At 38.5% G+C, this 23484-nt stretch overlaps 1 protein-coding gene across 1 annotated transcript; it reads right to left on the minus strand.

Annotated features, from left to right (window-relative positions):
* Positions 1–5567: 5567 nt before the first annotated feature.
* LOC125743164 (homeobox protein Hox-B1a-like) lies at positions 5568–10542 on the minus strand. Its single transcript, XM_049015882.1, has 2 exons — positions 7427–10542; positions 5568–6751 (listed from the first exon to the last, which is right to left on the minus strand). Exons 1-2 carry the CDS (start codon positions 8046–8048, stop codon positions 6435–6437), a joined length of 939 nt encoding a protein of 312 aa, XP_048871839.1. The 5' UTR covers positions 8049–10542; the 3' UTR covers positions 5568–6434.
* Between the last annotated feature and the right edge of the window lie 12942 nt (positions 10543–23484).

A 23484-nucleotide genomic window follows, 5' to 3' on the forward strand; every position in this document is an offset into this window, starting at 1 on the left:
AGCTGTCTGGAGATCCTTGGCGTTCTTTTCTAACTGGCAATGGAAGACCTGCAGCCGAATAATTCACAGACTCGGTGAATAATGTATCACTTGAGTACTGTAACAGAGAGAAAGGCAGGGATTTCTGACTTATTCTTCTTACATAAGCAGCTAAATCAGTATAAAGTTATCTCTTGATGAGAAGTAAGTGCAGCCTTTGTGCCTCGTACATTCCTAGGGGGTTAGAGACGATGGGCTCACCTTACGCAGGTAAACATTAGCAATGGGCTCAGGGACAGAGCAACTGCAGGGCACTGATAATAATTACTGCCGATGCCACATCCAGGCCCCGCCCCACCGATTAAATGTTTATACAGACGCCATGGTAATGAAACACATCCTATAGGTGTGTGAGTAAAACAATATGCAAGGTGATGTTCATGGCAGTTGCATCATTGAGGAGCACATACCAAAAAAATGTATCGTAATTCATAAAATGAAAAGAATGTGTGGCGCTGCATCAAAAAGTAAAACATAAAGCAATATTCCTGAGGCTGCACTGTTACATTTTTAATCTTTGTTTAAATTAAATTAAACTGATATCATTAACATAAGCACTGCTGCACAGTACAACACAGTTAGTTTTACACTTTACTGTGAACTGGCAGGACTGGTTAATATCATATTCAAATCTGTTGATTTTACACATAGAATAGTAATTTAATCTTAAATGAAAATGCATCCATCAGTAGAAATGTTGAGATTATGTGTTGTATAAAATCAAGGCATAATTTAAATTGATAATGTGCGAGTCAAGGTGTATAAGAGTTTTACCACATTCTACCAAAGATTTTATGTTGAATTAACTCATGCTATTCAAATTGTTCTAATGTATTAAATGCGAAAAATGTTTGAAACCTTTCACAGTTCTTCCTGATAACCCTTTGGTGTGATTTAAACCAAAAATGTAATATAAGCTGGAGCCATGAACCCTATTATCTATTCTGATAATAATTAAAATTATATTTATAACCAAAGACATTATTAATGTTTGTTAAAATGTATGTTTTCAATAATAATTTCAGGTAAATTAAAACATTTCTGTTGCAATGTTAAATTCTAAGGTTACAAATTTACAAAATATGTTGTAAAATATATGTTGGAATAAAGTCAGGATTTTGTTTAGTAATTATGTTTCAAAGACTTATTACATTGTTTTTTTAAATAGAGTTGCAATCTATTACCTCCCCCCCCCCCCACCCCAGTACCCACTGAAAGCTATCGGATTAATTCTTCAGTATCAAGTATTATTAGAAAGAATCATTATTGGATAATAGTTATAGTTATATGCACGTGTGTGTGTGTGTGTGTGTGTGTGTGTGTGTGTGTGTGTGTATACACAAACAGGCACACACATACACAGCCTGTAATACCTTTTAGGCTCAAAAATCAACATTCTTTTGTCAAAATGCAGACAAATTAACTTTAACTGGAAAATAATTAAATAAAAATTATCAAAGACACTCTTGTGTAAACGAAATAATGAGTCTTTTTCAATATATCAGTATGAACAACGCTATTACAAATATAGTGTGATAAATTTTAAGTTTTACCACCTATATCTAACTCATATTTAAAAGTGTATCTAATTATATTTTATACATAAGTAGTTTTTAATATAATTTCTAAGCTGTCGATGTATTTGAGACATTTTAAAATATTTTGTAGTAACTTATACGACAATATTTCTGAAAATATAATCTAAATTAAAAACTGCATGATGTGTAGAGTTCTGATATTTAAATTGATGTATAGATATTTATAACGAAAAGTAAGCAGTCATTATCAAATACACCCCAAACTGCTATATGTATCTGGATCGATCAATGAGCCCTGCATGACGCGTGCATGGTATAACGTCGTACATTCTTAATTAAAGATACATAAGTATAACACATAAGTTCCGTTATTGAGGTCGCTTATACAACTTTCCCACCACACTTTCCGAATGTCCGGTTTCAAAATACATATCACAACACAGTAAAAGAAAGATTATTCCAAAAAATTGCGTCACAAAATTAAACAAAATACGCCCTTATGCGACCACTCCGGCTTCGATGGAAAATCGATGCAATTCGATTCAGTAAAATTGAAAAACATTACACTTTACAAAATCTGATACTGTATCTGTCTTAAGCCTATTTAAATACATATACATGCAAATAAATTCATATATATAATGCATTTCGCAAGACGCAATAACACAAATGTTACCGCAAAAATAACAATTGCCTTAAAAATCATTGTATATGTAACACTATATAATATATTTCAGCATTAAATCGTGTTTTTGACGTCAGTATGAAACTGGAGATAAACGGGAAAATGTATTTGGCTAAAGAAGTTAACCTAGACATTTCAGCAAGTATCCTCCTACTTTATATTGGGCTGCTAACACGCCTAAGAACACTAAAAATTCCTGAAGAAGCCGGTCTGATATAGCAATATGTTAAATAATGTTTTATGATTCCTCAGGTAACTTAATTTGATTTGATTCGTGTAGTGCGTCATTTTTAAGTTATCTATCTATCTATCTATCTATCTATCTATCTATCTATCTATCTGTCTCTCTGTCTGTCTGTCTGCATGTCTGCCTGTCTGTCTGTCTATGAAAGCCTTTTCCCTATTTTCTTATTCAATGCGTATTGAAGGAGTTTACAATTTACACTGTACTTGACAAAAGAAAAAGAAAAAAGGATCCGGGTAAAGCGGAAAACACCTACAGTTTAAGTTGTAAATGGCGACCTAAAAGGAGAACATGGGGGAGACTTTGAAATTTAACACGACAAAGCAAACTGGAGGGTGAGAAGGACGGAGACCTGCGGTTGACCCCTGTGAGATGGAAGCATACCCCGGCTCCTGACAGCCTGACCCATGCTTTTCGTGAATTAATTTGGGTCTGAACTCTACATGAACCTGGGCTTTAGGGAGTGTGGGCTGGTAGTGCAGAGCTGTTTGAGGCAAGCCCTGGGCAAACCTATCAGCCTGTGTAAATATTGAAGCAGTCCATCTGAGGACCAGGGGATGAAATGGGGCTGTCAGGTCCACGTAAACTTTTAAAAAGAGGTGAGGCCCCGAGAGAATGCATGTTTCCTCAAATGAGACCACCTCGTTTCGCCATCCCCCTGGTTCTAAAAACTAACCGCCTGTTAAACTTGTGCGAGTTCACCTTCCAATTCAGCGACATTTAAAAAACATTAATATAAAAATTTGGCACACTCAGAATAATATCGGAGCAAAAAAAGCAAGCCAGAAAACTGCAGAACGAGTTCTCCAAAGTGGCATTTTCTTATTGCGAAAGGTCTGGGATTTTGTAATCGGAATTTGGATTAGAATGGCAGCCTAAAACTTTTACAAAGCACAGATTTTGATCTGTAATACTGTCATAATTTTTTTACAATTCCTTTTCTTTAGAATTAATGCCATTGTAATATAAATGTAGCTAACTTTGTACCTGTTAAACTTTTATTTTAAGTTAAATGCAATAAGTATTTTGTGTTCTATGCTATGGCATGTTATGCATGTAAACCATCATTAGTAATGATACATGTTTATAAATATTTAATGTCGCTGAAGACTTCAAGCACTATGTAAACATGAATTACACATTAAAATGCATTAAATAATCGTTCCGGGACTTTAAATAAAGCAATTTTATCGAAACGTTGAATTCAGATGAAATAGTTCCTTTATTATCATAATTACCGATTACAAAATTTCTGAAGGATCTTGTCTGAAATTAAGAATGAATAGCTGCCAAATTTAAATCTATTACTTGGATTATATTTGTTCATTACCTTTCGGGTTGTTCAACAAAAACCGATCTACTCTAAATTAGGAATTTAAGACGCACATTTCATGTTTTCGATCATAAGACTAAATATGCAGATGCTATTTTCCCGTAATTCAATAACAATTGCGTTTGTATTGTATCTCAATACTGTATAATGCATTCTTACTACCCTTAGGCAGTTTTTTGAAATGCAGAAGACACGTGATTAACGACTGAGAGAATCTGAAAAAAATGGCACGCATACAAAAGGCTTCTGCGAGTAGATCAAAGTGAAGCACGGGGAGAGGACAAACGTTACATCGGCGGGATTGTCACCCACCGCTGTGGCAGATGGCAACAGAAGTTCATACTCACTACAACACTCGGCATTCCACTTCAACCACTGATTTTCTCAACGTGTTGCACATGTGTTTTAGTTTTGTGTTGTTATGTGGCTATTATTATTATTATTATTATTATTGTTGTTGTTGTTGTTGTTGTTATTGTTGTTGTTGTTGTTGTTCATGATGATGATGCTGCTGTTGTTGCAGTTAACCTAGATGACACAGCTAAAGAAAAAATGTATTGCTCTATTCAGGAAATATACATATGGTGAGGTCAGTATTTCCGTACTTCTGACCCTGATTAGGATAAGCGGTTAGAAGATGAACAAATGTAACTATTTCATCGGCATTGCATCTAATATTAGAATACGGCTATGGCATTAACCCATCAACGCAATAAAACTTCAACTCAACATCGTCACTCTGACCATTCGAATCTTCGAAAAGCCTTTGGCTCCTATATTTATTCTCGTAGTACAGGCCTATATGCACTATATAATGCTTTTTCAACACTTGCAATTGTGATACTGATAATATTTTTTTCAATGTTGTTCAAATATCCTACGCAGACAGAAAGTCATTCATGTAACTTTTTAATCGGGTCCTCATAAATGAAACATCACCATGTTGACACCTGTTTACAGAAATTATTAAATAAATACTAATACGTAGATATTGTAAATTTGCAAGCAGTTAACCAAATCCTAAAGGTACAACTGCTGAATATTTTGACATTTTTGAAAAGTGATTTCTGAATAAACCCAAACTGTTTTACTTCTCTCTCTCTCTCTCTCTCTCTCTCTCTCTCTCTCTCTCTCTCTCTTTCTCTCTCTATGTATCGGTAGACATACTTTTCTCTCGGTAGATGTTGCACTCAGTACCCAGTAGTCCATTTTATCCTTTCGACGTTCCAAAGTAATGGGGGTAAGAGGTTAGCAGAGTCAGTAGTTCCGGTGTGAAACAGAAAAAAAACGAAATATATGATTGTGCTGGATTAATTTGTTCAAATTTAGACATTTCATAATCCAACCCTGGCTGACCAGTTTTAGGTCAACTTAATCAACCTTCGGTTAAAAACTAAATGAGAAATGGAGAATATATGAAACATGGAAAATAAAACGCTTTTCATGAAACATGTTCGGTTTATTTTTTAGATATTTACAGACATTTAATTGGGAATCACAGACCCTTGGGGAAGCAAAAGTTCAGACATAAACTAATAAAACTCAGTCTGCCTGTAAACCCATCATCACGTATTCCAACATCATTCAGTCTTTGTAAATGTATGTCATAAAACACGCTTGACATAAAAACTGTTGCTCTACAACAATTTCCAGGTTGCTGTCATATGGCGCTGTTCAGACATGCTCGATCCATTTATTTTACTGATTGATGTGAACAACAACGTAACGTTTGGAGCAGTATTTTTATTCACATGACACCTTCACATTAAATTAAATAAATACTCATTCAAGCTGTCATTTGTCAGTCAAATTATGTCTGTAATCACATACCACTTCTATTTCAAAAATTAATCGATAACTTTATATCGCATTTACTGATTCATTCTACCGGAAAGTCAGCTTACAGGTTGTTAACTAACTCTATAAAGTTTACTAAACAAAAAAAATGAAAATATTGAATCTGTTCTGAGATACATTCGCTCCTCGTATGGTAAGAAATACCCTGTTAACCATATAGTGCAAAAAGTCAATATCCCAGTACCATTCTGCCCTACTGGACATTTAAGGCGCTATATCCTGTAGAATACACGCAGCAACGATTTCTTTTAAAAAATATAGCTATAGAGGGAAAAATCACTTAAAATGAGACATTATATTTCAAGGAATTGAATAAAAGTTTTGTAACCAGTGTACTAGAAATGTTAAAATCAGTAACAGTAATACCAACTATTATCACTGTTATCAGGTTTGTAAACATGCGAAAGTGCGTCCCAATATGGGTGTGAAAAACAGTTCTCCTGAGGTAATCCTGAGAGTGTCATAAAATGCAACCAATATCCTCGGCTTCAGATCATTCGAAAGGCAAAAAAAGCCAAGGAACTGGCTGAACTTTAGAAAACAGTGGGTGTGCTTGCTATCTTTTTTCATTTACAGTCTCTTTGATTTCCTTAAGAATAATCTGAATTTAATTACAGACGTTAAATTCGCAGTTTTTTAAGTCCTGCCTTGCACCGTTTATAGAACACTGCAACTACCTTAACGGAATGTTTAAAAGCTTAGTTTATAATCAGCAGTGCAGTGTTAGTAATGAAACATTTAGTTCTCGGAGCTGGGAGATCCATCAGGAGAAGAGGAAATGGAGTGGTCCGAGTTGTCTGCGAGATCTTTTGACGAACTAACGGCTGGAATCAGTCTTTCTTTCTCTCGTTTCTTCTGTTTCATTCTACGGTTCTGAAACCAAATTTTCACTTGGGTTTCGTTCAACTCGAGAGTTGCAGCGATCTCCACACGACGGGCCCTGGTCAGGTACTTGCTGAAGTGAAACTCCTTCTCCAGCTCGGTGAGCTGCTTGGTGGTAAAATTGGTCCGGATCGAATTTTGGGGACCGTGGATGCCAAAATCTGTGAGTTTAGCTGTAATGACAAAATAAATGCGAAAAATTAATGCACGTCATTGGATGCCGATTCATAAATACAGCTGAAATACTGAAACATTTTAAAATATTTAAAAGATTGTGTGGGCAGCAGTATTTGAGACAATATACTCAAAATTAATGGGAAAGCAATGAACAGAACAGAAATAATAGCAGTTTGCATGATTACAGAAATACAGCTAAACACTTCTGAGTATGCAGTACGGTTTTAGCAGTAATGTAAGATCGAAGGAATACCAAAGAACAGTTCGCCGATAGGATTTCTTTGACAGAAAATGACAGATATGGGCAATAGTTTACTGGTGTGGAAAATAACACGTCTGATAAACGTAATAGCACAATAAAGCGTTAAATAAAGAGGCAAAAGTAAGACCCTGGGCTGGCAAGATCGATTAACTACTGGGACAAATCCGGAATAGAGAAGTAGTATTAAAATGAAACCGATTTAGGTTGAGAATCTCGGAGTAGAGAAAGTATAAATAACCTTCCACCACGACGAGAACAGACTGGGACAAACAATTTCAGCAAAAAGAGCGTATTTTTCTAAAAACACGACTTTAAAACGTTCGTATGTGCTTTATACGTCTTATACTGGACTTATCGGTTTCTGAATTTTTCAATTACTTGTTTTTAAAACGGCCAAATTATAACTAACCTGTTTTAGGGGGGTTCCTCTTAACTTTCATCCAGTCGAACGTCTTTCCAGATGGAAGTGACTCTGGGTGGCAACTTAGATCTTTCTCTCCACTCTGAGAAGACGACACGTTTGGGTAGGCGCCCTGTAAGTAACTTTGTTGGTGTTCCTGACTACCACATCCGTGTTGATAGCCACTGGTAGGCATAGACCCAGGCTGTCCGCAGTACCCAAGGGGAGCAAGGTTGGGAGCAATGTTCGGAGCAGAAAAGCCAGAGCTTTGGAAATACATTCCCTCCTGCTCTTGGTTGATGAAATATTGATGATGTCCATAGTCCGAATTCGAGCACATCTGCGACCCATACGTGCCCCCTCCTGAACCAGGATACGATAGGCCCGCGTTGCTAAGATGCAGCTGTTGGTGATGAGTATAGGCCGTGTTCTGGTGCTGATGTTGAGCAGCAGCAGCCGGCGGGCTACTACCCACAAAAAAACGCCCATCAGCATTATAGTTGTCACTTGTTGTACCTGCACTGTGAGAGAACGTTGCTCCATTTCCTTGCTCCAAATGATGGTATCCTGGTTTGGGTGAGTAGGCGTTTGTCCCACGGTTACAAATTGTATACTCTAGGAAAGAGTTCATTTTGGTATTGTCCAGACGCAAGTGATGAAGGAGGATCGGACTACGTTTTACGGTATATGCCCTGCCCTACAACCTTTAGATAGTATGTCAAAGCTGTAAAACTCCTTCCACCATGAGTTGGCCTGGGCTTCCTAAAACACATATCTTCTCGGTGGCAAATCATGTGACTCGGAATGCGCCAATGGGAAAGCACGAGAAACAGTTTGTCAGCGCGCGGCGATCATCCATCAAACGCTTTACATTTGCATGACAAAGACACTTCAATCAAACCCAGCCCATCAATCTGATAACAACACGCACACGTCAAACCTTCCTTCAAAGGCTTCTATTACCGCGAGTGTGAGAAAGAAAGTACCTAATGTCTATTTTTCTCTTTTCCCCACGTTTGAAAACTTTTCCTTGCTATTTTGGAACATTTTTATCAAACTGATATTTGAGATACCGTTCTAAAACCATAGTATGCTTTTTAGAGCACGTGTAGTCACACTTAGTGGACTCTCGCATGATCAGTGAACTAAATCACTGAATCATAGTTACTTTTTATTACGGAGGGTAATGCTGTATATGGGGTGGAGGTTTATAACAAAAAAATATGTTGTTAGACAAAATTACACAAAATTGCCGTCTGGATTTTCTGAGTCGGGTCTGGATTATTCTAATTAAATCAATAAACTGATCTGTTACAGAAATGAAGTTAGGCGGACAGCTTGCCTTCTGGTATCCACCGCGAAAAAATGCATACGTAAATAATGGCCATGCATAAGACAATGATTCTAGATTTTAGCATCGAAAATAAGATTTAAAAAAAAAAATGGAACAAAAACACAACTGTTTAGCGAAAGGAATATGCATATTTCTGTGGCATTCAATAGCATTCACATGGATAACTCTAGAATAGTTCGTTTCGTTATTCTGTTACGGAGAAGTTACTGCATTTCGCTTAGCAAATTCTAAAAGGGTAATTATTAGATGTCAGCACAAGACTAGGAAGGCGTGCTTTCAATGGAAGGCCACAAGTATCTAGCATTTATTTACTTGTTGGTACATGGAGGACAAGAGACGCTAACAATATGACGCCCACAGTAATTTGTTACTTGTCAGGATATTTACTGCTGGCTCCCATCCTTGGGAAAATAATGGCTGTTGGGCCAAAAGTTCACAGTAAGACAGAGAAGGCCTGCTTCATGTTTTTCCCTAGCTTATTCTTGTCTTCCTTCGAGGGCACTTAAATTATATTAAGTACTTTTGCCCAAATGGCATTATTATGGGTTGTAAACGCAGAAGAGCATTGGCAACATTAATATATATTTGAAATCTACTTAGATCCTTCTTATTTTTCGGATAGAATTAATTAAATTATTTTCATTAATAAAGGTAAACAATAAATTATGATTTAGAGAGAAATTACGCTACCAGCATTGTGAATACAGATATTCATGCTACTGGCAATCAGTAAGCTCAATGGAGCTGTTAGACCATAACCTACTCTATCTGGACTTTTGAATTACTTTTTTTAAATTATTGTCCTTAATAGGTCTACGTTATTTTTGGCAACAGGCCTTATTTTGTAAACATTCCGAAAAGTTTAACTCTATGACTTTGTTTGGTGTTTGCACCTGAAAGGTTTACCTACTGAAATTTAGCCACAACAAAGTTACATTTTCTTTAGCCAATTGTTTAATTTTATGATTCATCTGTTACAGCCTTCAAAAGGCAGTGAACCAATCAAAGACTTGCTTTATTTGTAATTTTTACATGAATCCTTCGTAATAGTTTCATAATTATGAGACATGCCCAAAAATGTAAGATACTGAAGTGTTCATTTATTGTTGTTTGTTAATTATTTAGAGATTTAGTAAAACTATATATGAGTTATCCTGTGATTGCTACATATCAAAAATTACAATTTAGAGCCAAAAGGCCAAAAAGTACAGATACAATTTGAACGTAACCTTGTTTAGAATAACAATCAATATGCTACGAATGAATAGTAGCGTCAGTGTTTCTTTCAAGGTACTTTGCAAATGGTATCTAAGGACGTTTTTGCAGATTCCTCTACAACACTGCCAAGATAACAGTAGGCTATACATACCATTGGTACGTCAAAAATAATTTGGAAGTATGGCTAACAAAAAATAATAAATAAACTGGCTACAACAGGCCTCAACATTTACGACAAAGGATCCTATTTCCTTTTAATTACCCCTTTGTTTTCTACTGTTATTGTACTTACTAGCAATTTTGATGTATAAGAGCAATTCATCATATCGTACATTAAGAGTTCAAAACTAATAAATTTCTGTAAATGTTGATAAAATAAAACATTATTAAAATAAATTGGAACTCAAACAACTATGGATTCTTCAGCTAAACTTCCTGAAGCTCTTAATGATCGGGTAAAATTTTTCACTTCTACCGGAGACATCCATGCATCCATTGTGCATTGGATGTTGATTAAAATTCACTGGGTCCAGGGGTTTAGTACCAAGTGGGACGGGGGGGCTTTTTTCAACACCCCCCCCCCCCACCGAAAAAAAAATGGTGTACTTAAAATGTGTACTAGTGTGACTGTTTTTAAAAACCGACTTTGGTGCAGTTCTGCTCGTGCTACAGTGTGACTCATCCTATAAAAAAATTCTTGTCATAATTTCATGATTTAAAAATGACTGATTTTCTTACCAGAAAATTTTATCATTTTGCAAAAAAGTGATTATATAATTTAACAGCGACGAAAATATATCATTCTGTTTTTCAATAATACTACATACATTATATGGTGCTTTATTCATTTTACTACGTCAAGCACATTGAAATTTTGTTTATGTTACAGCCTTATAATTTAAAGACTTGTGTTTTAAATACGGCCCTAGTACCGACTAGGCTTTATCCTAAGAGCATTAATGTGATTTAATGGTTTTCATAAACCATCATTTTTATGTTATGATGAATAAATTCAAAATGTTAAAACCTACCAATCCCATAAAACAATCTTTAAGTTCCAAAAGCTCATTATTTTATTGCAAGTTGATCATTTTATTAATAACTGTACTGCCCTTTTGGTGATATGCTTATTGTGCCTGATTTACACTCCCTGTCCATGCTCCTAAAAGCATAGTGGAAATTGCCATTTAAATCCAAATTATGCGGTGCAGCAGTGTTTTGGGATAACTCCTCCCAAGGCAGGCCCACAGAAATGTGACGTGCATGTATAAGTTGGCTGTCTGCATGATTAAGGCTATAGACCCTCTCAACATGTGCATTTAAGTTGTATTTATCATGCTTATGGATGAAGGAGTATATTCTTTCAAATAAGATTATATTATAAAAAATTAAGCATATTTACAGACATCAAGCTTAATTTTCAAAAGAGAAATTTACTTGAATTAGTCAGAAAACAGCTGCATTCATATTTTCTGAAATGTACTTGAACAATGTTAGTATTTTTGTTTATGCTGCATTTAATCACATGCACATTTAATTTTACTCCTTGTAACTGGGGATGTACCATAAAGAAAGGGACACGATTTTGTGAGTCACAATTTTACCCTGATTTAAATTCGATTATTTATTCTTTGAAAAAACACCAACCAAGCCTTTTGATGGTAAAAACTGTCATTGTCATGGTAATTACAGTCATTTTTCTGCATTGCAAACCAAGATCCAGGCGAGATCAAGAGAATTTAGAAAACGATGTTCAACATCAACCTGGCATAGTTTCAGAATTTGTATATGCATGATGCTTATCAAAGGTGTGAGTATTGTTATCTAAAGGAAAATTTAGCTTTTACATTTATTTAGCCAACGCTTTTGTCCAAACTGACATACAAGGCAGTATCAGAGAGCAAGGTCACCCAGTCCCTAACAACTGGGGATATGGACTTTGCCCAAGGGAGCATCAGTAACATCATTTCACCAGTCACGGGATTTGAACCGACGATCTTCTGAGCACAAACACAGAGTGCTAACCCACAGCGTCACATGCCACCTAACCAGTGCCTGACTGACCCTGAAATCAAAGCCAAGAAGCAGAGTTCACAAAGCAGGACACATTCTGCCAGCGATTTGTAGTCCTCAGTCCCTATAGTCATTTACCATCGGACTGCTAATTAGGTCTAAGCTTTGAGAATAATGCCATTAATACAACCAGGACATTTTTAATTTAAAACCTTGAATGCATTTCATTATGAAAGAATCAATGACACTTCAATACTGCATTTAACAATTGTTTAATTGCAATAACCAATGGCCCATTAATCATTCGGCTACCAGTTAATAATCAGGTTTTGGTTGGTTGGTACTTATTACACTAAACATAGACACTACAACAAATTCAGTGTCTACATAAGCATGAGTTATCTTTCAGTTTCTAACCACTTACCCTGGTCAAGGTCACAGGTGGGGTGGGGGCAGGGGGGGGGGGGTGCCATCCAAGGTAGCCCAGGACACATGGCTGGAGCAGACCTGGGACAGGATGCGAGTCTATTACAGAGCACACATACGCTACATGGTCAATTTTGGGTCAGCTATTAGCCTGACTACATGTCTTCACGCAAATGCTACTCACAGAGACAGGATAGACGAAGGACCATCAAGCATGCGCGTAGCACGTAGTAAAAGAAAGGGTTTGACCACACCCCCCACATTTTCTTTACTACTGATGAAGCACGTAGCCATGTAATAAAATTAATATTTTATATTTGAAACCCCCGGCAGAATGTGCGGAGCCCCAGCACGGTCCAGAAATATATTTCTGGCTATGGACCAATGAAATGGAATAAACGAAATTATATCTGAAACTCTGCAAGCTTTCTAATACGTTGAGGTATTCGTATACAACATCCGCATTGTATCGGAAGGATATACTGGCGTGCTACATAGCGAACCCAAGCGGGCATGCCCCGAACAGCGGGAAACTGACTGACCTCAGACAAAGTCCATTACTCTAGTTGCTAGTTGATCTCGTTGCTACCTGATGTCGTACACAACGTGAACGTAAACTATCCCAAGACAGAGAATGAGAACAGGAGAGCAGCTAAGAAAGGCTTTTTATTGGTTCGCGATTTTCTTCTCTTTTTTTTTTTTGCTGCCTGTGGGGACAATACCGCTGCCTGCCACACGTGGCGCAGTGTAGCAGTGAAGGCGTGTAGCCTTTATTAACGGAAATCCTTTTCTCACTATATCAGATTGATGCAGAAATAATGACACCCCGGTATAGCTGAATAAACTCTTGAAGCCGTTTTATTACTTAATTAATACGGAAAATGTTAGTTATAGGTTAGCATGCTATTCATCAGCGATACGTTTAACTGTATATTAGACATACACAATATAAACAGTGAATACACAATGTAGTATATAAACAGTACAAAATACAATTTTTTAAATTATTCCTTTTAATTATTCAAAGATATATTTAATATTTCTAAAATATACCATTTTATGGATAATCCAAGAGTACAATAATAATGAAAGTGTTCCTGTGCCTAAATATACAAGTGGAAAATCAACAATTAAAGCAGAAATGAACCAACCAAAAACATGAGAGTTTAATTCTGATATTGGGGGTCTTAATGGTCCATTTTTTTTTTGGGGGGGGGTGTGAATGAATTCAAATGAAATATTGGGAGGTACCCACCTCCCCGCCCCCCTGGTTCCTATGCCCCTGCTAGTCATTGACAGCTTTATAATGTTTTTTAATCTATATTATGCCAAACAAGAACAAAAACCAAACTAGACCAAACCAGCCTGTTAATCAAAGACTCCCATATAAAAATCCTACTTCCAGAACATACATTTGGATGTGGTCCTGAGCTTAAACAAGCCCATCCAGCTCCTCAGTCAGCCACCCTCTTACAAGACAGAGGATTTATGGTGTGCATGAATGGCATGTGAGTGTGCCCTGCGATGGGTTGGCACCCCATCCTGGGATATGTGCCTGTAGCTTGCTGGACAGACTTCTGTGTAGGACAGCTGGCTCAGTGTAGGTTCTCATTTGAGGGATCTAATCAGAGCAAAGACTGCAGTTTGCATGTTCTCTCTGTGTCACGTGGGTTCCTTTCCTTAGGTAGACCAGTCATTGTCTCTAACTTGCCCTGTGATGGACTGGCATCCTGTCCGAGGTGTCTTGGCATATCTATGCTTCTTGGGATTGGCTTCCTGCCGCCCTGTTACCTTTGCCTGAGATAAGCCAATGAAATGAGGCTTATGTAGACTTTTAAGGACTGAAAGCCAAAAAACAAATACTACGTTCTCATGACAAAATATAGAAGGTATACATTTATAAACCTCTACAATGCTCCATTCAACAGTTCTGTACAAAAAAAGGAAAAAAAGTATACAGAGCAATGTGAAAAATATTCTTCTGTAAGGCTCCCTAGTAATATGATGACACTTAATCAGCAGTACAGAAAGAAGTCTTCTTGGTTTCCATTATAATGACAAAAACTTTAATTGATTGTGATGGTTTTCAATTCAAAAGAGAATTGAAAAGCAAACACTAATGGAATATATGGGAACATCACAGTCATCTAAAAACAATATACTTTGTACATAAGCCTTTTCTTTAGGTCAAGTACAGACATATTACATCTTCATTTAAGTTTGCTGGTCATATCCTGCACTAGCTGTTTTAAAAAATATCATTACTGGTATAGCATGATTGAATTACAGTCTCTCAATGTTGTATTCAGGTCAATTTGAAATAGGTTACTTGGGCTGTTTTAAAGGGAGTTTTGGGTAGGGGCTATACATATCCTGAGGAAAAAAAGATATATATATATATATATATATATATATATATATATATATATATATATATATATATACACAGACAGACACACGCGCACATATATTATATATAATCTAAATTTTTATCACACAATCACAAAGCTGCATTACACAGTTTTACACAGAACTCACCTTACTAAGAACTCCATTTAAGGTCAGATCTAAAAGTCTGACTCTCACTATGCATTCAGAGGGGCTTACGCGCCTAACCCCCATGTCACACCTCCCATGTGTGCAATATAGCTCTTCCTGAAAAGCTTCTGAAAAGTCCCTTGTAAGTCTGTGCTGATGGTAATGAAGAACAGCTCCAGCGTCAGTCACAAAACTCATGTTTATAGTAACAAAACTCATACGCTTATTACCCTCACTGGCCCCAGGTAACATATAATTCATTCATCCCCTTTTCCGTCTATCTATCCTGGTCATGGTCGTGGCAGACAGGCGGGGGAGGAAGGGAAGTACAAGGCTCAAGCCAGAATTCCAGCCCACTGCAGGGTACACACATTACCCCCCCCCCCCCCCCCACAAACTGAAACTATTTATAAGGCGTCATTTTAAAAGCTATAACAATCAGTGTATCTTCACACTGAACTGATTTTTCTTTGTCTGAAATCCTGGTTTATTTAAGTATTTCTGGTGAAAGCAGGATTCTATCTTTTAAGCAGATTATTTTAATGAAACCCGGATTTGTATGCAATACACAGACTCTTTTTGCTGCTTTAACTCAGGTGCCGCTTGAGAAATATTAACATTAAGTTTAACTGTCACTTACTGCCATTACATGTACCATCCTGTACATATTTCATGTAGGACCAGGGCGCCAGTTGCAAGTGTTGGGCAATGACATTACATACAGTACAGAAGCCTTCCCTTAATAACTCCAACTAAACATAACTGGGGACCAGTACATTGAATTTGGGTGGGGGGTTGTGCTCTTTGATTTCAATGCAAAGAAAACTTTTTTACTTTGTTCGTTTTTAAGCTGCAGCTAGTAATAAACTGTTACATTCCCAGCGATTCCCTTTTTAAAATAAACAGGCTAAATAATTGTTCGACAAACCATTCATGTTTGACTCTATATTTTATTTAGAACCTACATTCAAGTAAAACATTGTTCCGGGAGAAAACAAGTAATTTATAAAACACAGAATTGAAAATCTTTCGTATTGCAACTTTCAAAACATGGAAACCATCAGTTAAATGGTATTCTTTGACCAGCATTTCTGACTTAAATACTTTCATTTGAGGCTATGTTGCAACTAGTGACATAGTATAGTGAAAATTCACAATGTTAAGAAGATTACACTTGGTTTACTTGCACAGGGACAATTAACAAAGCAATGTATACCTTGGTTTCAGCCCATTACATATTCCCCCCCCCCCCCCCCTATTATAAAACTCAAATTATTATTCATTCCCTAGTAGTTTGCAAAAACATTCCAGTAAAATATCCTTGGCATTAAATTCCATTAGTGACATAGTGTTTCACTGAGCTGTTGTTGGCCCATTGGCTTACTCTGACATCTGCACGAAGCCCTAAAAGTGATTTCTGAAAAAGGTTTTAGAAAGGTTAGAGAGCCTTACATTTCTGAAGCAATAATTCATTGCTTATTTTATAATAATCAAAATTAAATTAACATAGTAGCAGACACTAAAGCTTTTAAAGTCACATGACATGGTTCTCCCATTACTGAAATAGCATGCTGGAAACCAGTGGAGCTTTTTAACCTTTAAAACCATTCTGTCCACATTGTAAAACCAAATATTGCTACAAACACTGGTATTTAACATTGCTGCTGTTATCTTCATGATCCTATGCTATATTCACAAATATAGTAACGAGAGAATAATTTTCTACCATTATGGACCTGCTGACTGGGATCTAAGTTATATATACATATATGTATATGCATATATTGCCAAAAGGTGTTTGCACACTTACAGAGTCTTACTACATGTTTGAACAGCTGTGGGATGAACAACCAACTCCACCCACACACACACACACGCACAGAGAACAATCCTTGGTTGATCACACGTATTCATCTGATTGCATATACTGTATACTGCAAGTAGTTACTGGCAGTTAGGTTGCTCCAACTGTCAGTTCCACTAGCTGTCTGTGCTTTGAATTTTCTCATTAAATGAACGGTTTAACGGTCAACTTAGAACTGGTTAAAGAGTTAATAACAAAATAAAACTAGAAAATTATTGTGACAAATATTAGTTCTAGCTGTTGTACCGAAAGCTTTAATAATAATGGAGGAAGCAAGCTACCTAGGTGTTGACATATCCAGTAAGTATTTTAATTGTTAGGGCTAGTTTATCCTACTGGGTCGTGGGGGGTCCGGAGCCTATCCCGGAAGCAATGGGCATGAGGCAGGGAACAACCCAGGATGGGGGGCCAGTCCATTGCACATATTACATGTACAATTTAGCAACTCCAATTAGCCTCAGCATGTCTTTGGACTGTGGGGGGAAACTGGAGTACCGGGAGGAAACCCCACGATGACATGGGGAGAACATGCAAACTCCACACACGTGTAACCCAGGCGGAGACTTGAACCCGGGTCCCAGAGTGCTAACCACTACACCACCATGCCACCCCCCCCTATTAATATCCAACAGACTAAAATAAAGTTCTACCCAAATTCTACCTCTTATGTGTGTTTTGTATGTGTATCTTAAGTGTTATTCACTATCAGGGCTGGTTAATTCTATGGAAGACATAGGCAGCTGCCTAGGGCACCAGCTTCTGAGGAGGCAGCGACTGGTGGTGATGGTCACATCAGCTAGGACCAGGACTGTTTACAGTGATGATATTTGTTGCCTCGGACTGGAGGCACCGGTGGTGATGCTCACATCAGCTAGGACCAGGACTGTTTACAGTGATGATATTTGTTGCCTCAGACTGGAGGCACCGGTGGTGATGCTCACATCAGCTATGACCAGGACTGTTTACAGTGATGATATTTGTTGCCTCAGACTAGAGGCACCGGTGGTGATGCTCACATCAGCTAGGACCAGGACTGTTTACAGTGATGATATTTGTTGCCTCAGACTAGAGGCACCGGTGGTGATGCTCACATCAGCTAGGACCAGGACTGTTTACAGTGATGATATTTGTTGCCTCGGACTGGAGGCACCGGTGGTGATGCTCACATCAGCTATGACCAGGACTGTTTACAGTGATGATATTTGTTGCCTCAGACTAGAGGCACCGGTGGTGATGCTCACATCAGCTAGGACCAGGACGGTTTACAGTGATGATATTTGTTGCCTCAGACTAGAGGCACCGGTGGTGATGCTCACATCAGCTATGACCAGGACTGTTTACAGTGATGATATTTGTTGCCTCAGACTGGAGGCACCGGTGGTGATGCTCACATCAGCTAGGACCAGGACGGTTTACAGTGATGATATTTGTTGCCTCAGACTGGAGGCACTGGTGGTGATGCTCACATCAGCTAGGACCAGGACTGTTTACAATGATGATATTTGTTGCCTCGGACTGGAGGCACCGGTGGTGATGCTCACATCAGCTAGGACCAGGACGGTTTACAGTGATGATATTTGTTGCCTCGGACTGGAGGCACCGGTGGTGATGCTCACATCAGCTAGGACCAGGACGGTTTACAGTGATGATATTTGTTGCCTCGGACTGGAGGCACCGGTGGTGATGCTCACATCAGCTAGGACCAGGACGGTTTACAGTGATGATATTTGTTGCCTCGGACTGGAGGCACCGGTGGTGATGCTCACATCAGCTAGGACCAGGACGGTTAACAGTGATGATATTTGTTGCCTCAGACTGGAGGCACCGGTGGTGATGCTCACATCAGCTAGGACCAGGACGGTTTACAGTGATGATATTTGTTGCCTCAGACTGGAGGCACCGGTGGTGATGCTCACATCAGCTAGGACCAGGACGGTTAACAGTGATGATATTTGTTGCCTGGGACTGGAGGCACCGGTGGTGATGCTCACATCAGGACCAGGACTGTTTACAGTGATGATATTTGTTGCTATTTGTTGATTGCTGACTGACATTTACTGTTGCTTTTATTGTGTAGTTTTTATTGCCAGTATAGTCTGATGGATGCACACAAATAAGAATTTTACTGTTCTTTGTACACATGAAAACTATAAAACTTTCGAGTCTGATACGCTCTTTTCAGCTCTTTTAATTAATTGCTTCTCTTATATTCCAAATTTGATCTATTCAAAATTCTAAATGACTAAATCATTATATTTCTTTATCATGGTAAATCTTGACTATAATATATTGCAGGTCAAGTCAGGTTGGGGAGCATATATTGGTACATTGCATTGCCCCACCCACCACACAATAAAACACCTCTAGACCCTGGTTGGTGACCTCCTCCAGCCGGCATGTATTCTAGTACTACCCTCCGGGAATGGCCGTGTATTTGCTGCAGCCAGGTGTCACGTGGGCGTCCCCTTGGCCTGGTCTAGCCACTCAGGTCCTCGGCAACAAGGATCCTGTGAGCCGGATCACCCTCAGGGAATCACACCACATGGACACAATGCCATAACAGGCACTCCCACACAATGCAGGCAATGTGGCTGTACTGGACCTCCCCGAGCAACTGCTTGTCCAGCACAAAGTCAAACCACAGTACCAAAGCAATTTAGTCTTTGTCTCAGAACACTGGATAGCATCCATGTCTTGCAGCCATACAGCAATACAGGGAACATGAGGACACTAAAGGGTTTCACCTTCATACTCTTACAAAGATATTGGGAACACCACACACCCCTTTCCAGCGACCTCATGACCCCCCATGCTCTCCCAATCCATCTGCTGACTTCATAGGAAAAGTCACCAGAGACATGAATGTAGCTGCTGAGGTACGTGAACCTTTCAACGCGGTCGACATTCTCTCCACAGACAGACACACTGCTGATAGCTGTGCCCAAGAGGTCATTAAAGGCCTGGTTCTTGGTTTGTATCCAGGACACTCGCAAGCACAGACACTCCTCATTCAGTCTCTCGAGAGCCCCGATCACAGCATCATCAGCAAAGTCAAGATCAGAGAATCTTTCTTCACCAATAGATGCCCCACTGCCACTGGACCTCACAACCCTGCCCGGGACCCAGTCCATGCAAGCACTGAACAGAGTAGGAACAAGAACACACCCCTGACGAACCCCAGAATCAACTGGGAAGAACTCAGAGGTTCAGTCTCCTCTCTGCACAGCACCCACAGTACCAGTGTACAGACGGGTCATGCTATCCAGCAACTTTGGGGGATTCCACAATCTCAAAATGTCTCACAAGGTGACTCGATCAACTGAGTCAAACATTTTACATAAATCGACAAAAGCTGCAAAGAAACTCTGTTGATATTCATGTTTTCACTTGATGAGAACCCTCAGTGTCAGGATGCGGTCGATGATAGACTTCTTAGGCATAATACCAGACTGTTCTGGTCGCTGGTAAGTCAGCAAGTGATCATGGATACTGTTGAGTTTGACCCTAGCAAGGACCTTAACCGGCACTGAGAGCAGTGTTATCCCCCTGTAGTTACCGCAATCGAGACGGTCACCCTTCCCTTTCCAGATAGGGACAACAAGTCCAGTTTTCACAGCCTCAAGAACTATAGACCCAGAGATGTCTAATGTCCTCGCCAAACAATCAGCTTTAAACAACTGCTCAAAGTAGCCGGCCCAGTGGGTCACAACTGCAGTGTCATCCGTAAGGACCGTTCCATCACCCGCCCTGATTGCAATTCTCAGAGGAAAAGATTCGGATGTGCGTAATGCTCCGATTCCTCTGAAAACAGGACATGGGTTGCTAGACCATAGATGATGTGTCACTTTCTCACAGATTCCCCTAACAAATGCCTCCTTATCTGCCCTCAGAGCCCTCACAGCCGTCCTTCTCCCGGTAAAGACTGGAGTTGCTATCAAGTGTGCACTACGACTCCTCTCAATAATATCCAGGGTGCCCTGCAAAATGAAGCACCTCCTTTTGAAAACACTGGTCACACCAACACAACCCTCAGCAACCTTCAGGGTCTTGTCACAAAAGGTCTCCAAAATCACATTAGAATTAGTAGTAGCTCCCAAGTCTGCAAGTTCCTCATACAGATTGTATGAAAACTCATTAGAAACAGCCTGATCTTGGAATCTGATCTTGGAAGTCCAGCCTCATTCTCCTAGTAGGTGGTAGCCCACTGGACCTAAGCTGAATCTTCAGAGTAGCAACATCAACTCTGTGATCAGAAAGTACTGCAAGTGACACAAAGTACTGCCATGACATTCTATACATTACAATAGCCCTGCGTACAATAACTCCAACTGCACCTATAACTAGAAAAAAGTAAAGAAAAGTATTGCAGGAATCAACCGTGTTAATAATATATTGCAAAATGGAAAAACTACTATTAAACATCAATGATATGATATTAATCAATTTCTTATAGGGAGAGACTTAGTTGTTTGATTTTTCATTATAAGGAAGACTGTAGAGAATAGATTTTTGCAATACTTTCACAAAACAGAAATATGCCAATAAGAATATAGGATGACCACGGACAACCTGACATAAAATTAACCTTCTGATGGCTGATGACAGAGTTTCAGAGGAACTAGGGTGGCACTGTCCTACTATTAGTAAAGGAAAACAGGACCATGACCTCAGCTATCTCAAATGCAGTAATACTCCACACCTATAACGGGAATAGCATTGGCAACATTACAATGATCTGTCCTAGAAACAGAGAGATTCTAACACAGTAGATATTTAACAGGATGTTTAACTGTCATTTACTGCAATTTTATGTACCACTCTGGACATATTTCATGTAGGACTGGAGCACAAACTGCAGGTTTAAGGCTATGATATTATATACAATACAGAAGTCCTCTATTCAATAACTCCACCTGCTCCTATAACTAGGGGCAGATAGGGGGTTGTGCTCTTTAATTTCAATGCAAAGAAACATTCAGTTTACATTCTTTGTTATTTGTTAAGTTGTATCTAGAAACGAACTGTTACACCCCCAGCAATTTCCTTTTTAAAATAGTTTAAAAAGGCTACATAATTGTCTCTGCAAACCTTTCATGTTTGCCTCTAAGAATATTTAATGTCATCTACGGATTCTTCACAGCCCACTGCTTGTTGCAGTGATCAGCCATTGTTGTAAAAATATTGCATTTGCTTTATGGACTTTATTATTATGAGAGACTTTGCAATCACAACGAAATGTTTGCAGATGTACTATTCTGAAATTCTTTCTTGTTGCTTCTTGCCTTTTTTCACATAATTGTTCTTCAGTAATATTGATCATTTTCTGAATATTTTATTCTAAAAGGGCTATATATGAGAGTATTTTATTAAAAATAAATGTTTGTCCCAAATATCAAATCACATATGAATGTCCTGTCACTGTGCTACTTCATTATACATATTTCAAGAGTTTGCCTGCAGTCCCAAAGCCCTTTTCTGGTTCAGTGCTTAGTAAGCTTTCTATTCTGGACTGCTGCTCACACATCTCATCTTTTCCACCAGAGGCTCTTTATTCTGACACCTTCTCATTTCTCATGACACAGTAGCATCCACAGAAATAAAGTGCAGGTGACTGCCCTGAAGCCCAAACACAAGCACAGCCACCTGACCAAAATACAGTGACTAAAGTCACGCATTTATTCCAATCTTAACACTAATTTCCAGGTATACATGAAGATCATGACTGAATCTAGGAGAGTGGGGGGCCCCTGCGTTAAAGTCATTGTTGGGTCCCTACCTGCAGCATAAAATGCTACTGTAACAACCAGAAAAACATGGGGCCACCTGCAATCTGGGGCCCTGGGCTACAGCCCAGCTCAATAGCCCAGCTACAGTGCAGATTAGCCTATGCATAAGCCCAACTTTGATGATTATTTCCTTAATAGAAAGCTGATACTCTGGTCTTTCTTGCCTTCTGGGCACAGAGGCAGGTAAGGTTTCCAGTGAACAAAAATGTCTGCCCTACAACTATGCCACCTGTGTCACCAACATAAAACATAAGCAGACCAATTGTCCAAAAAGGCCTGATCTACAAGCAACTATTCATGCATTAACCATTCATATTTACAGAGCCACTAAACTCAACCAACATTTCTCAAATTTGTTTTTTTCTGTATCCTGATAATTAATATATATTATTTAATTGTTCACACTGATACCATGAGATTTTGTTGGTTCTATTTTGCATATTGGTACATTTTTTTGTTAATGTGTGCTATTATGCTCTAATGAGAAAACACTTAAACTCCTCATATTGTATGTTAAGTATTGCTATTGAGCTGCCATTTTTAACCGTAAAATTACTTCCCAGAATATCTGTGTTCTGTGGAAGTAATGCTGTTTTTGTTCAAAGGACTATTCTATTTTAGTGTTTGCTGTTTCCAATGTTTTCATTCCCAGTGAATGAACAAGCCTTTAGCTTTAGCCAGAGTGACATGGCATTTCATATGTTTACAGTAAATTATTTTGTGAAAATCATATGAATGTCTCAAGCATAATATTACTTACACACATGCATACATGCATACATACATACATACATACATACATACACACATCATATGAAGACATTTAAACAAATATATTACTTTGTCCAAAATCCGAAAATCAGTTCAT

The sequence above is a fragment of the Brienomyrus brachyistius genome, chromosome 5 (genome assembly GCF_023856365.1).
Source record: "Brienomyrus brachyistius isolate T26 chromosome 5, BBRACH_0.4, whole genome shotgun sequence".
In the NCBI taxonomy this organism is placed as follows: domain Eukaryota; kingdom Metazoa; phylum Chordata; class Actinopteri; order Osteoglossiformes; family Mormyridae; genus Brienomyrus; species Brienomyrus brachyistius.

Bases quoted from the DNA above. Each gene is read 5' to 3' on its own strand.
- LOC125743164 (XM_049015882.1), bottom strand. From the start codon at position 8,048: ATGAACTCTTTCCTAGAGTATACAATTTGTAACCGTGGGACAAACGCC. The intron at 6,752-7,426 runs GTTAGTTATAAT...TTGTCATTACAG, and splicing joins GAGGAACCCCCCTAAAACAG to CTAAACTCACAGATTTTGGC.